A 15,540-nucleotide genomic window follows, 5' to 3' on the forward strand; every position below is an offset into this window, starting at 1 on the left:
ATCAGCTTGACATGAATGAACTGTTTATTTCTATTATAAAATATATCTTTAATTTCGTAGCATTATGTTGTGTTATTTGTAGCAGTTTCATTTTCTCCTACTTTGTAATTGGTACCATGATTTAATTTTCTTAATAAGATAAAACTGATGGAGTTATTATAAACCTAGGAAATAATGTACTAGCGGAAGAGTGCAATGTAGGGAGAAGAGAGTTATTATTTCATATCTTCAAGTATACCAAACTCCTATATATAGTGGAAGAACCCACAAAGATATGCATTTATGTGTTTTACCAGCTAGGTTATCTTGTTTGCAAAAAACTCCATGCGTATGCGATTCGACATTTACATGTAAAATTTTGCCCCCAGAATTCGACGCTTACATGTCGAAATAGGCCTATTTTCCAAAACATTATGCAAGGAAAAAGTATTAGTAGGTGTAGTGAGAGATATATAGAACCATTGTATAGGAAGACCCGTGCCATCACCAATCATAATATCGGCAGAGCCAGCATACGGAGTATCAAGAGAAAGATTGCCAAACTCAGAAGTGACATGATGGGAAACGCCACTATGAAGAAGCCAATCGGGAGTATCAGATGAGTGGTTGGTTGCAACATGTGCACGAGGTTGACACGGTTGGGTTGGTGATCGATGTGACCATTGTGTTTGCATAAGCGATGCCGAATGCGAGGGAGAACTAGGCACCAATCGAAACATGGGGCAGTGTTGGACTGTGTGACCTTGTGCCCGACAACCTTGGCAATTTCCAAGATATGGGAGAGAGGGAAGCCGATGTGCTGGAGGTACGCGTACATGGGAAGCGCCATTTAAAGTGTGTTGCACAGATGGTCGTTTGGAATTGGACCAATAGACACCAGAAATGTTGTTGCGATGAGCAAAGTCGGCAGTAGCTGGAAACAGTGATGTTGAGGGTTGTTGAGTCCGCAAAGAGAGTTCTTTATTGATCAATTTTTCATGGTATTCATTAAAGATTGATTGGGGTTTCACGACCTTCAACGACATCAATAATAGGTTTATAGTCGTCATCGAGACCATCGAGAATGTTCTCAACAAGATCTTCATGGTCCATGGGTTTGCCAAGAACAACCAATTCATCAGCCCGTGTTTTCATGAATTGCATGTACAAAGTGATGGTTTGAGAACCTTTGACGGTGTTTTTAATTTGTTCTTTGATTTGTTTGATATGACCACGAGAGGGACGAGCATAGGTGTGTGCAAGCGTTGTCCAAGCGTTACTTGTAGTCTGCGCTTGTTGAATAAGTGGGACAAGAGGTAGTGTGAGAGAGCCAACCATACACTGTAAGTGGAAGTGTAAGACAATACATAGTTAAGGGGATGGTCGTAATTCCCTAAATATGTGTTTTTTTTGTGTGTGTAATTTGACATTATCTTAGGAGGGTGGTTGTAATTTACACAAAATTAAATAATGCTATAAGTTGCAAAGTGTGAGAGTGACATGATTCATTATGTGCTTTTAACAAGGATGAGCTAATACCAACTCTAATTATAAAATTAGTCTAAATTTTATATAGCGAAAAATGTTAGAAGTTATGCTAAAATTCAAAATAATGATAAATAATGGAATAAATTGAAAAACGGGTTTCAAGAGTGATTCAAATAGCAATCGAAGTCTCTTGCATGGTGTGATTTGATGAATTTTCTTTAGGTTCTTCAACTTGAAAAAAATAATTTTAGGGTTTAACTGCAATATATAATTGTTAGTTAGAGGGGTAAAAAGTTATATTAACGTTTAATTTGAGGAGTTGAAATTACATTGATGCCTAGTTTGAGGGGTTGAAGTGATATATAATGCTTACTTAAAAGGGTTTGAACTTTTAATTTATTTACCAAATGATCAAATAAAAAAAGGGATAATTAGTGAAACCCCGACATCATTTACATATATTAGGGTGGATACAACCTTTTTTTTTCAATATTAGTCAAACCCCCCTTAGTTATTAAATTAATTTTTTTTTAAACTGCTATGCATAATACCTAATTTGTCTTTAATACTATATTATTTCACATCTATCCTAATTTTATAACCCCATTCACCGCCTCCACCTTCTCTTCTCTCATTTATGTCATTCTCTTCATAGCCCATTCTGTCTATTTTAAATATCTACCGAATAAATCCATGGTGCATAGCATGAGCCGACGACTTTAGGAACAGCCTCAAGGACGCGCTCGTAGGCTCGTAGCGCATCTCCGCTCCCTCAACATTGATGTCCAAGCCGCCAGATCTGAAGATCTCGTCCCGCCATCGCTGCGATCTCGATTTAGTTGTAGAAGACGACATCAAAAACTCAAAAATCCCTCCCTACCTCCACCCCTTGACTCCACCGTCGGACATACTAACTTTGCCGCCGCCGCCTCTGCCCCGTCGTCGCCATCGTTTTGATTTTTTTTTAATTTTTTTTGTGATGCTTTTGACATTACGTATCTTTTACATCAATATAGTTGTTTTTGTTCTTTTGCTATTTTTTATAGCTATTTATGTTATCCTACTATTTCCTTTAGTTGTTTTCGATAGTTTTTAGTTGTTTTCGATAGTTTTTATTTGTTTTCGACATTTTTGGTTGATTTTCAATTCGTTGGTAGTTGATTTTGATTTTTTTTCCAATTATATGACCCGCTGGAAAAAAAATATGAATTAAAAAAATGAGTTGATGTATTTTTAGTTGTTTTCGACAGTTTTAGTTGATTTTGATATTTTATAGTTATTTCAATAATATGTGGTAATTTGTCAATTTGATAAATTAGTTGGAAAAAAAATTCGTATTGGATTCAAAATAAATGATATGAAAAAAAAATGAATCTTTTAGTTGATTTTCAGAAAAATTGTAGTTGATTTTGAAAATATTATAGTTGATTTTGGAGAAACGAAACTAAAAAATGCTGAAAATAATATTATTTTTTAGTTATTAAAAAAATATTTATCAAAATTATTTAAAAAACTATTTCTGTAAATAAAAAAAATGAAAATAAAAATGGAAAATAGAAATGAAATGAAAAAGGCATGTGCAGCAAATAATAAGGAATGATAAATTTGAGAATAAATAAAAGTTGAGTTTATAACTAATAATGAAAAATAGACTAGATCTATCCTTATTAAAATAAGGGTCTATTAGACATAACCCCCTTAAACATTCAAATAATAGGGGTAGACCCAAACTTAACATTGCCATTTTGATAAAAACCCAAACGTTTGTAAATTACATAATTACCCTCAATCAAATCCCACAAATCCCGTTACTTTACCTTTTGAAATAATATCAAATATCTCCCTATTTTCCCGTTAAAACGTTATCACCACAAACCGACTATGAGAAAAGCTGCAAAACCTCCCGACCGGCGAAATTTGCACTGCCGTGAAACGATGATTTTCGTGGACTCCGAGCAAGCCGCCGTAGGTACGTATTCTCCGGTCGCTATCGTCCATCGATTTGTTGATATGTTTTGGCTAAATCGACTATCACGTTTGTGTAATTGCAGATATGTTATAATCGCATACCGAAGTGATAGCGTCGTTGGCCGCCGTCGCCGTCTATCGTCCATCGATTTGGTGATATGTTTTGGCTAAATCGACTATCACGTTTGTGTAATTGCAGATATGTTATAATCGCATACCGAAGTGATAGCGTCGTTGGCCGCCGTCGCCGTCGCCGTCACTGCTCCAATCTAGGGTTTCTGAAATGTAGGATTACTGAAATCTAGGGTTTTGATGATTCTTCGGCCCATAGTTGATTAACGAGATGCATAGTCGAATTACATCTGTATTAATATACTATCCCATATCACTTAATACACTATACAACAGATATAATTTTGCTATGGGTATCGTTAATCGTCTATGGGCCGAAGAATCATCAAAACCCTAGATTTGAGCGGTGACGGCGTCGGATTTGTGTTTTAAATATAATAGAATATCTCATAGCTTATCATAGACTATCCCATGTATCTAATTCGACTATGTTTTTAGTTAATTGACTATTGGAAAAATAATAATATATATGGAAACTGAATAATATGTTTGATTGAAATACTAATCAATTAGGGTAATTTTCCTTATTATATGAAAACGATTAGGTTAAGTAATAATATATATGAAAAATAATAATATATATGGAAACTGAATAATATGTTTGTTTGAAATACTAACCAATTAGGGTAATTTTCCTTATATCATGTAATAGACTGTGTTATTGAGCTAATTCGACTATCGATCTCGTTAATCGACTATGTATCCCGTATTATTCATCCACCTAGTATATTAATAATTACAATATAGTACATTAATCTGATATGATAGTATATTACGGTTATAGTAGTGACATGAAATTGTGTTACAAACAATATAGCACTGAAATGACAAGAACATTGAGAACAACACAAACGTAAAGTATTCCAACATAACCAATAAAATAGTACATTAATAATCTCATAATTTCAAAAGAGAAGCGACAAGCCCTTTTTGTCTTCTTCAACATGTTTGGTATATTTTTTTTTATAGTGATCTATCTCATCAAATTTAAATTTAGAGGTCTCATCGACCTCCATGTTCGTGCTATCTGTGATATCTGCACCAAGTCGGCCTAGATTGGCCAAAGCGTCTGCTGTTTGATTTTTCGCCCTTACGACGTGGAGAATACTAGTAATATTGAACTTTGTCATATCAGTTCGCACAGAGCGTAATATCTCTTGAGCATCCGCATCCCTGTAGCCACTCCCATTGTTGATTACATAAGCCAAGTTTTTGGAATCTGTCTCAAAAATTAATTTCTCTCTGTCTTCTTTCTTCGGAAAAAGTTTTAAGCACCACAGCAAACTATTCAAAAAGGCCTGTAGCTCTCCTACATTGGTTTTGCCCGATGTGTTTTTCCAAACTTGTTTATGAAGCACCTCCCCGAGGTGGTTTCTGATTACGGCACCACTGCCCTCACCCGTAAGAATTGAATTTTTTACGATACGGCCCTGACTTGTAGACTTTGATTTATCCTTAATCTCCACAAACTTGGCTGAATAATCCATCGATATTTTGAGTTTTCCCATCGGTGGGGCTTCCCACTTGAGACCCAATAGCAAGAATAAAAACATAAAAATTTTAATCAATTTTTATTCAAAATAAAAATGAATAAACAAATCAAAACCTGAGCTGATGAAATGTGGTGGGGATGAATACAGAAAAAGAGAACCTTGGGGGCGGGCTCGGAAGGATGGAGCGGAGGGTTGCCGGAGGAGATCGGAGCTTCGGGGGAGATCTTGGCGGAGTAATGACGGATGTAGGGAGACGAGATTCCAAACATTCTCCGAAGGGCTAACATTGTCATCGGGATGGAGTGAACGCCGATTGAGGCAGAGTTGTCGCGAGAAGAGAGGAGGGTTTTAGGGGGTTCGGGTTTTTATGGTGTGGGAATAGGGTTTTTCTTAATAGACTATCACATATCATTTAATAGACTAGCACACTAGTATAGTTTTACTATGGATCTCGTTAATCGACTATGGGCCTAAGAATGAACAAAACCCTAGATTTGAGAAGTGACGGCGGCGGATGGGTCCTTTAAAATTAATAGACTATCCCATATGCTTTAATATACTATCCCATGTATCTAATGCGACTATGGGTTTAGTTGATTGACTATTGGAAAAACCATAATAAATATGGAAACTGAATTAAACAAGACTACGAACGATTTTTAATGTACTACCCAGCACACTTAAATCGGCTGCTATAAACAAATAAAGCAACTATCGATTGGGATGAAAAACTCACTCGACCACAGCGGACAATTATTCCGATTATTGCATAAACCAACTACGAAGCTCATATAAAACAACTCTGGTCCGATCTGCGTGAACCATCCTCTTCTAACTCTGTCAATCCTCTTCCAAACAAACATCATCCGGCGAAAATAACGATGTATATATAATCAAGTATCAACACAACTCTTAAAAACTTCTGACCACCGTAGACATTAAAAAGCGATTAAAACGATGGAACGCTGGATAAATCTTCAAAAAAAAAATTCTACACAATTTGATAGACACGATTTGATATAACGGCCAATGATCTCACGCTGTTTTATTCCGTGATTTTAGGCAACGTATTAGCAAATCTCAAATCACGTAGTAAAGGAAATAAATGCGGATTAAAAATAAAACAAGGGTGTTAAAGGAAAATTACATAATAAATTTTGCCAAGTTGTCAAAATTGGGTCTATCTCAAAAAGGGGAAAAAAATTTGGATCTACCTCATTAGAAAATGTGAACAAGGGAGTTATCCCTAATAAACCCTTAAAATAATGTTAGAGGGGCTCTTCACTAATAACTCCTAATTAATATGGCAAAATATATGTATATAATATTTAGCCAAAGTTTGAAGAGTAATGATGGAGTGAGTAGCTAAACACTGGGATCAACTAAATTATAAATAATGTTGTTGGAGATGATGTAAGAAAGAAAAGCCATGACTTAATTGTATTTGTTTTAAGGGATTATTGGAGATATGCTCTCATTTGTTTTGCAATGAAGGAACCTGCAGCCAATCACGTATGTGCACTGGGTAAACTTACACTCTCATATGTGTACTGGGTAAACCTACACTCTCGTATAAATAATGAAGGAACCTGCAGCCAACCACATAGAACTTGGCTTGTCCAGTCATTTTTTTTATTTAAAAAAATCCCATTAAGTCAATGATTTGATTTGACATAAACTCTACTGTAATTTTATCATTTTTACGATTTTTAACCCAAAACTAGGGTTAGGCTTAGGGTTTATGATTTTGCACCAGCTGTCAACATCGGCTATAGGGCGACGTCGACTCCAACTAGTTGACTAATGTTTCAAAGCGACAACTAGCCTGATGACGGTACGTCGGCGACAACAACTGAGGAGGAGGTGTGTTGTCCTTGTTTAAGGTGGATCGGACTTTTTTCAAATGAAACTTGAAGGATATTTTGGTATTTTGATTTTGTAGGGGTTATTTTGGAATGAAAAACAAATGAACGGGTTGATATGTAGCGAAACATAGTTTTGTGGGCCTAACTGAAATAACCCTTGTTTTAAAATACAAGTGAATGAAAAGCCATGGGCTAATTGTAATTGTTCTAAATTGAAGGGATACGTTCTATAAGAGCATCCACTATGGGCTCTTTAAACGTACTGTTTGTGTCAGATTTTAGGCAATCTTTAAATTTGGAGAATAAAAACTCCTGTAGTGGGAAACTTTAGGCCTCTTCATGACTCCCCAAATCCTAAGAAATGCTAACTAACTCCCCACAGATAGGAGTGCATTAACAACAAACATTGTGGGGTCTGCTTTTGTTTTATTTATTTTTTATTCTTCAAATTATTATGTTTTTGCTTTTCTTTTTGGTTTTATTTTATAGTATGTACATTAACGAAATAATGTACCATTTAATAATTGTTTAAATAAAAATTACTAATTACTTACATTTATGTATACTTAATTAGCCTTATTGTAATAAAAAATAATTAACTCGTAAATTTAAATTGTTTCTATTATTTTCATAAATAGATAATTTTATCATTTCTAAAAAACTATTCATCAAATTAATAATCTTATTTCAACTCATTTGTATTTTTTTGGCTAATTAATATTTATGTTATTGGTAAATTTTTTGAATCTTTTAAATATTATTTATATCTTTATAGAATTAAAATATTAAATATTAATTTCATAATTAAAAATATAAAAATATAATTTCATAATTATATTTTACTAATTAAATATATTTTACTAATTAAATAAAAAAAAATATATTTTCATTATTATTATATTATAATGATTTTCTTATTAATATTTAATATTTAGGAAGGCATTCTAAGGATGCACAAAACCACCTATTGGTGCATTTTGAAATTTGGGGAGTTCTTAAGTGAGGTCCATAGTTTAGAGATGAGTATAAATGCATAGGTGGCATGTGGGGTCCACAGTTTAGGGAGGGATTCTAGGGAGTACCGCTGTGGATGCTCTAAAGTAGGGGTGGATTCGGTACGATTGCCAAACATTTGGTTCAATACCGTATACCTACCGTAGATTGTGGTATTGAAAAATTTCATACCGTTACCGTACCAAAAAGTTCGGTATACCAATGTTCGGTATACCGTTATTTCCGGTACGGTACAATCGGTACGTGGTACTCTACCGTACTTGGTGATGCATAAAAGATTAAACAACAAATGAGTTAAAATATACATATACATCCCAATTGAAAATAGTTCTAGTTACTCTTGTATGAGTTGTATTTTGTTTTCTAAGAAGGTCTGGTGTATAATCGGAATAATTAACATAATTTGCTTCATTGAAACAAGAACATATGCCATAATAATGTAAATGTTTTTTAATGGAACAACTAGGTATTTGTTAGGAACTTGATTGTACTTAATAATTATTACATACAATAAATACTTTACCAATACTATACATACATGTAGGTGAAAAAATAAAATTTACATACATCATATATAATAAAAATAGTTGGCTATAGGGAACATAAAACAATTTAGTAGAACATATATGTTCAATTGCAAAATTCAACTTAGTAGAAAAAAAAAAAAAAAAAAAAAAAAAAAAAAAACATATACACTACCGCTAACTTAAGGAAAAAATAATTGTTGCCATTTATAAGATTCTAAGTAAACAAAACTGAATTACAAAAAATAATATCGAAAAAAAATATTAATCGAATTAAAATGTAAATTGCGGTACGGTACGGTATTACCGTGGTATTAGAAATACAATACCAATACCGTACCATATTGTAATGGTACCGTACTAATACCGTACCGTAGACAATGGTAACCGTTCTTTCGGTAAATTTTCGGTAATCCTTAATTGGTATACCATGGTATATGGTAATCGGTATTTTTTTTCTAGCCCTACTCTAAAGTCTAAACACCAAACAAGTAGTAAAACCCCTATTTTCTCAAAAACAAAGTTTATACCCTCGTCCAAGTCACCCCAGATTCCAAATTTCTCTGAGTCTCTCGCACATAAACAAACCAACATTTCTCTGTGTTGCAAAAAATTCTCCCCTGTTTACCGCTATTTTACTTTTTTCTTGGTTAATCTACCTCCAATTTCGTGCAATAATGGTGCTCGAGGTTCGCCTTTCATTTCATTTGCACCCGATTTCATTTGTGTTTTTAACCTGTTTTTTTTTTCCTTTCGAAATTGATGGTTCAGTTCTTATTTGGATTACTCGCTTATTGGTAATTTTAATGTGCTGATAATAGGCGACGATGATCTGCGTTGACAACTCGGAGTGGATGCGGAATGGTGATTATTCACCCAATCGATTTCAAGCTCAAGCCGACGCCGTTAACCTAATTTGTGGAGCTAAAACTCAAGTAATTTTTTTTTCTGTTTTCCCTATTTTTTTTGTTAATTTTGTCATCTCTTGTCTCAGTCGTTGAATTGTTGATTAGGTTTCTATTTCGTCCGCTCGTACTTTTACTTATTGTTGATTTGGAAAAAGTTTCCGTCTAATCTAGCCTGAAAGTGAATTCTGAACGGAAAATAAATTTCAAGGTTTCCAACTGTATTGCAATTTGCAACCATACTTGCTAAATCTAATGCTAAACTAACAATCGTAAAACTGATGAGCAAGGATGGACAAATATCTGCTTTTATCCCTTTCTTGTGCGCTGACTTAATTTGTCCTCTTTACTTGTAAAATCGCCTTCCGTATAATCACATTTCTCTTACTGGTATATACTGCTTTTTCATAGTCCAATCCGGAAAATACAGTGGGAGTCTTAACAATGGCTGGAAAAGGTGTTCGCGTGTTGGTTACTCCTACTAGTGATCTTGGCAAGATCCTGGCCTGCATGCACGGTTAGCTTTTGTACTTATGTTCAACTGTACTAAGTATCTTAATTTGATCATTGTTGTTCTTATGAATAATATTTTGTAATAATTAGAAGTAGAGTTTATATTTTATATTTTTTATATTAGCCAGAAGTTTAACGAACTAGTATTGAGTCTTAATAGTATTTTATTTTAGGATAAATAAAAGCAAAGATAAATGAGATATTCTTTTCTTATTGGTATGAATGTATGAAAATTATGCTCTGACACTAGAAATGGTCTATAAATTGTTTATTAGCAAGTTGTAGGTTATATGTTTTGATTACGTGAATGTTGGAGTTGCACACCGGCTAACCTTGTGCTTCAATTGTATGTAGGTTTAGAGATAGGTGGTGAAATGAATTTGGCGGCTGGGATCCAGGTTGCACAGTTGGCCCTGAAGCATCGTCAGAACAAGAAGCAGCAACAAAGGATAATTGTGTTTGTGGGAAGGTACAATTAGCTATGATATGTTCCTTCAACTCGAACTTTTGGCTACTGTTTTTGTATTTAACTATATATATGTTTTTTATTTTTTTGTCTCTAGTCCTGTTAAATATGATAAGAAGGCGTTAGAGTTGATTGGAAGGAAATTGAAAAAGAACAGTGTAGCTCTGGACATTGTAAGCTTTGGTGAAGAAGATGAAGAAAAGAATGAGAAGCTTGAGGCATTGCTTGCTGCCGTAAATAACAATGACAGCAGTCATATTGTTCACGTTCCTTGTGGTCCAAGTGCTCTTTCGGATGTGCTTATCAGGTTTTTATGGTTATCTTGCAATCTTTGTTCAAATTGAACCTATTGTTTTGAATCACTTTATTTTTATTTTTATATGTCAATCTCTTTTCTGCAGTACCCCAATCTTTACTGGCGATGGAGAAGGGGGGAGTGGTTTTGCAGCAGCTGCAGCTGCTTCTGGGTATGAATTTGTGGATCCAAACATGGATCCTGAACTTGCTCTTGCACTTCGTGTATCAATGGAAGAGGAGAGAGCAAGGCAAGAAGCAGCTGCAAAGAAGGCTGCAGAAGAAGTTGCAAATCAAGAAAAAGGAGAACAGCAGTCCACTTCACAGGATACAACCATGACTGACAGTGTGAACCTTGAAACTTCAAGACCTGAAAAAAAGATACAAGATCTGACGGTTCGTTGAGTTCTTGTTTATTATCTCTGCTGTTTGTATAAACTGTGTGATACTAACAAAACTGGGACTTGGCTCTTTTCTTCGGTGCAAGTCCCATAGGTTTTTACATGACATAGGACAGCTACTCGTGGACTCTCCTTTTCTTTGATTTCTTGTCTATATCTCTGCTGTTTGTATAACTTGTGGGATAGTTACAAAATGGACTTGGCTCTTTTCTTCAAAATGTAAAACACATAGATCTTGGGCATGACAAAAGACAGGTGGCTCCTGGACATCCTTGGTTTCCTTGCACTAGTGTTGTGAATAGTTGATTTATAAACATGCAAGGACAAGGTATACCAAATAAAGCAGAATCATTACTTCACATATAACCACTTAAACTAATCACTCAAATCAGCATGTGAATACGAAAGATCTTGAGTCATCAGAGTATGGTTGTCATTATTCTTTATTTATAAATATGATGTCATGGGTTTCTCTGTTCGTTGGCTAATTGAGTTCATCGGGTGTTGCTATCAGATGTAGCCTTTTTTCTGCAGGAGACTAGAGTCTTTAGGTTTGACGTACAATACATGAATGCTATCGTATATGTTGCAAATATGCTTCTGTACTCATAATCTGTTCTTATTTTCGAAGTACTTTTATGTTATGTCATATTTGGTTTGTTATGTGGAACTGCTAGCATGATTTTGTTTAGAATTTTCAAGAGGCGTTCAGTCAAGATTACGAATACTTGGATTTGTTGAGAGACAAAGCAGTGTGTTTAATAGTGACAGATTGAGGAAGGGAAATGGTGATAGAAGCTTGTGAGAAACCATTGTTGCCTTGTTATGTAACTTTTACCTGTTTTCAGAAGACATAGTCCATGTGATTAGTCTTGCTAGGAGATCAAGTATTGTGGTGGAAAGTAATAACAGAAGTAGGTTCTTCTTGGTCGAAAGGAAGTTTCACATAGTTATGACTCATTTATGTGGATAGTTGCTCCATTGGAATCTTTTTATCGATCCAGTTGGTTTACATGCTTTTTATTTCCTTTGTATATTCACGTTCTTTTCCTCACTCAGGTGGTTAAATGTTTTGAAAAGGAACCTGAAACTTCTCTATTCATATCCTGTGCATTGATGAATAATTAACCACAGTTATAAACTGATATGTTTTTACAGGATGATGAGAATGCATTGTTACAGCAGGCCCTGGCTATGTCCATGGATGATCCTTCCACCAAAGCTGCTGTGCAGGACATTGACATGTCAGACGCCTCTGCTGACCATGATTTGCAACTTGGTTAGAGCTCATATTTGTCGGAAAATGCCTTACACCTGTCTATTGTTTCCATTATGTTACTTTATTATTTGCTGAATTTGTTATTCCCTTCTCCTCAAAATATAAATTAGACGTAAAACACTGACTTTTGGGGTGTCTACTCTTCACCACTTCAATGTAGTAGTTGAGAAATGATGGTGTCACATTAATATTTAATGCAATACGTTGGTGTTTGCCAAAATCGTCCAACATCAGGAAATAGGGCCTTATTTTAGGATCTTCCAGAAAGGAAAATAGCAGCAACAAATTTGAAACTGAGTGAGCTGTGGTATTTTACTTTGGAATTTTCTATAGAAATTTTGGTTTACTTTGGTCTACTGCTTATCTAGAGAACAACCAATTGTATAGAAGATTGAGTAGACAGACTTCTTGGATTTACTCTAATTATTTTGCATCTTAAAATCAACTTTATCCAAGAAGGAGAATATTTATTACAAGAATGTGAGTGGGATCAAGCTTGCTTAACTTTACCTTTTGATCCTAAACTGACACATTGACAATATGAATAATAAGGCTTTATTTGTTTACACTTTTTGGATGATAAATCTAAGTCGAACGTAAGAAAATTAATATATAACAATCTTTACACAATGCTTTGGATGCTAATCTCCAATTTCCTACCCATTATAATAAAACTACTGTTGAAACTAATTAGTTTTTTTCATTTTAGGCATTGTGGCAAATCCTCGGTTACACTGTTTCTTCTGGCAGTTAATTAGTTACATAAACCTCGTAAAATTATTTCAGTTTTTTTGAGGAATTATTATTGATAGGATTTGTTTTTCCGTAGTTATGTTTTTCTACTTGTTATGAAGCTCAATAAATTTCTTAATTTGCTTTGGATATAAATACACATGTTTGTTGTATCGGATAATTTTGTTGTATTTCAGCAGAACTGATGGGAATAGTTTTAAAACTTACAAATCATGTGTACGAGACCCGTCAGCCCAGAAAAAGAAAAACTAAAAAAGCAAATAAGTTACATCAGATTCTGATATATGCATGAACTGTATGGTACTTTGCTGGATTTCAAATTTAAACCTATCAAATATATTCAACTCTGCTCGTCAAATTTTGTTCATCTTTCACAGTTGTAGACCTCGATGTTGTCTTTTGGAGAATCATTAGAAATATGGAATTCCTTGACTACAGTTTATTTAAAGAACTTGATTTGGCAGATTCGTTTATATCACAGACACTTCACAGCATAATACTCATTTTGAATTGTTTTTTTCCTAGACACTTCTAATTAATAGATTGGGTTACAAATGGAGAGCAATGTTTTTAGCATTTTGATGTATTATATTTACTTTCCTTCGTTTTCAATTTGTTATTTTGATTATACTCTTCATTAGAAAATGGCAAAAGTCTTAAGGTCTATGAACTATTTTGCTGGAGGTTCTGCCTTAATTTACTAATATCACTCTGCATTCAGATCCGCCTATTGCCAAAATTTTACTTCTTACCTTTTGTTTCATGATTCTTGTAGCCCTTCAATTGTCTGTGCAAGAAAGTGCAGCAGATCAATCAAACCAGACAGATGTGAATAAGCTGTTGGCAGATCAATCCTTCATGTCCTCCATCCTTGCTTCAGTAAGTCAATTGTACTAAAATATTCCTGTTGTTCATTAACTATGTGCTAGAGATGCTCAAAAAAATGAAAGTAACATTAAATTGGCACTTGCTGTTTATTCATGTTGTATTTGCTTTAACAGCTCCCAGGTGTTGATCCAAATGACCCCCATGTCAAAGACTTGCTTGCTTCCATGCAGAATCAGTCTGAGGTGAGTTCAGCAGATGATATTTTGGTTGATGAAATTGGATGAATGGTTGATATTTAATAATGATTACTGTTTATCTTAATAATTTCTCTCTGTCTCTCTCATGCAATTCTAGGTAGTATTATGGTAAAATACATAGAGACTGCAAAAACTCTTTGTATCGAGGAACCCCTAAAAATCCCATGCAACTGAAAGATCTGCATAAAAACCATATTCTCTTAGAAGCTAACATTGACTGTGCTGCTAATGCACCTGCCGGAATGCAATTTAAATGACACCTTTAAAAAGCAAATAAAAAGTTTTGCATTTTTTTGTTGCCTGAATCAAGCTAGTCACAACTTTCACATTGTTTCGTTCCAAATTCAATGTAGTTTCAAATTAAAAAAATGAAATAATAGATGAAAATTTGGGGCACAAATTAAAGCAGGTCAGTGTTATAAATACTTTTAACAAGAGATTTTACCACATCTGTTAATTTTATCTGATCAGCCTTTTGATCTTCATTAGAATTGCTCAAAGACCTGAATTAATGTTAAAAGTTCTAGGACAATTAAGGAGAGATGTTAGTTAGAATAATGAGAGTCTATAGAAATGAGTATAGCCTCTTCTCTCCACCTAGGTGACCTCTCTGCCCCTCTTCAAGGATGAAATCTGTAGTAATGCAGTTATAGATGAGTAAAAAGTTAATGCCATTGGATTTGACCTAGGCAAGAGCGATTAGCACACATTTTAGTTTATTTTCCTCCATTTTTTGTGAAAACACGGTTTTATGCAATTTGTTCCTTATGTTTTGGAAGTTTAGATGACATATTCGAGTGACTTTGATGGCAGCTGTAACATTAGATTTTGGACCAGTTGATAGCAAGATCACTGTACAATAATAATATGAGACAAATACTATGTTTTTCCTGAAAAGTGGTGTTATTGATTGTTTAACTGTTTGCTTACAAAAAATTAATGTGTCATGAGTTCCTCAAAGTATTGTTTGTACTCTTTTTAATTGAAGTGTGTCATATTAGTTCCTTCTGAAAAATTATCTTAGTTTGGCTGTGGTTTACTCTGTTTTAATCTTGTCTTCCTTAGCCGTGTGATTGTTTTTGGAAAATGCATATGGATGCAAATGTTGGAGAGATTATTAGATGTTTCTTTGCGTATAACCATAACTATCGAGAACAAACTTTTGAGAAACATGCTAAAGCTGATATATTCTTTGATTTTCTTCGAAAGTTATGAGACAATTAAATATGGAACCTTTTGCTTTATCTTTATCTCTTAACTAACAAATATGGTTGCAGCAGACCAAGGAAGAAGACAAGGCACCGAAAGAAGAGGAAAAGAAATGAACATGTTTGTGTCAAATGTCTTTCTCAGGTGTAATTTCAATTTGATTGTGCCACAA

At 34.3% G+C, this 15,540-nt stretch overlaps 1 protein-coding gene across 4 annotated transcripts in view; it reads left to right on the plus strand.

The window, feature by feature from the left end:
* The first annotated feature begins 8,724 nt into the window (after window positions 1-8,724).
* LOC105965081 (26S proteasome non-ATPase regulatory subunit 4 homolog) overlaps window positions 8,725-15,540 on the plus strand; it is a 7,200-nt gene continuing 384 nt past the window's right edge. Inside the window, exons 1-10 of one of the 4 annotated variants that reach the window (XR_001173427.2) lie at window positions 8,725-9,152; window positions 9,285-9,398; window positions 9,780-9,885; window positions 10,236-10,350; window positions 10,445-10,654; window positions 10,749-11,037; window positions 12,201-12,321; window positions 13,850-13,953; window positions 14,076-14,144; window positions 15,437-15,540. The exon at window positions 15,437-15,540 is cut by the window's right edge and continues 15 nt beyond it. Coding sequence is in view for 2 of the 4 variants with exons in the window: in XM_012989592.2 (XP_012845046.2) it covers window positions 9,141-9,152; window positions 9,285-9,398; window positions 9,780-9,885; window positions 10,236-10,350; window positions 10,445-10,654; window positions 10,749-11,037; window positions 12,201-12,321; window positions 13,850-13,953; window positions 14,076-14,144; window positions 15,437-15,484 (1,188 nt within the window). In the remaining 2 variants the exon portion in view is untranslated. The remainder of the gene's footprint in view (window positions 9,153-9,284; window positions 9,399-9,779; window positions 9,886-10,235; window positions 10,351-10,444; window positions 10,655-10,748; window positions 11,038-12,200; window positions 12,322-13,849; window positions 13,954-14,075; window positions 14,145-15,436) is intronic. The other 3 variants (XR_001173428.2, XM_012989592.2, XM_012989593.2) reach the window with 3 other exon arrangements.

Source organism: Erythranthe guttata, chromosome 8, assembly GCF_056151865.1.
Source record: "Erythranthe guttata isolate IM_541 chromosome 8, IM_541, whole genome shotgun sequence".
Taxonomy (NCBI): Eukaryota; Viridiplantae; Streptophyta; class Magnoliopsida; order Lamiales; family Phrymaceae; genus Erythranthe; species Erythranthe guttata.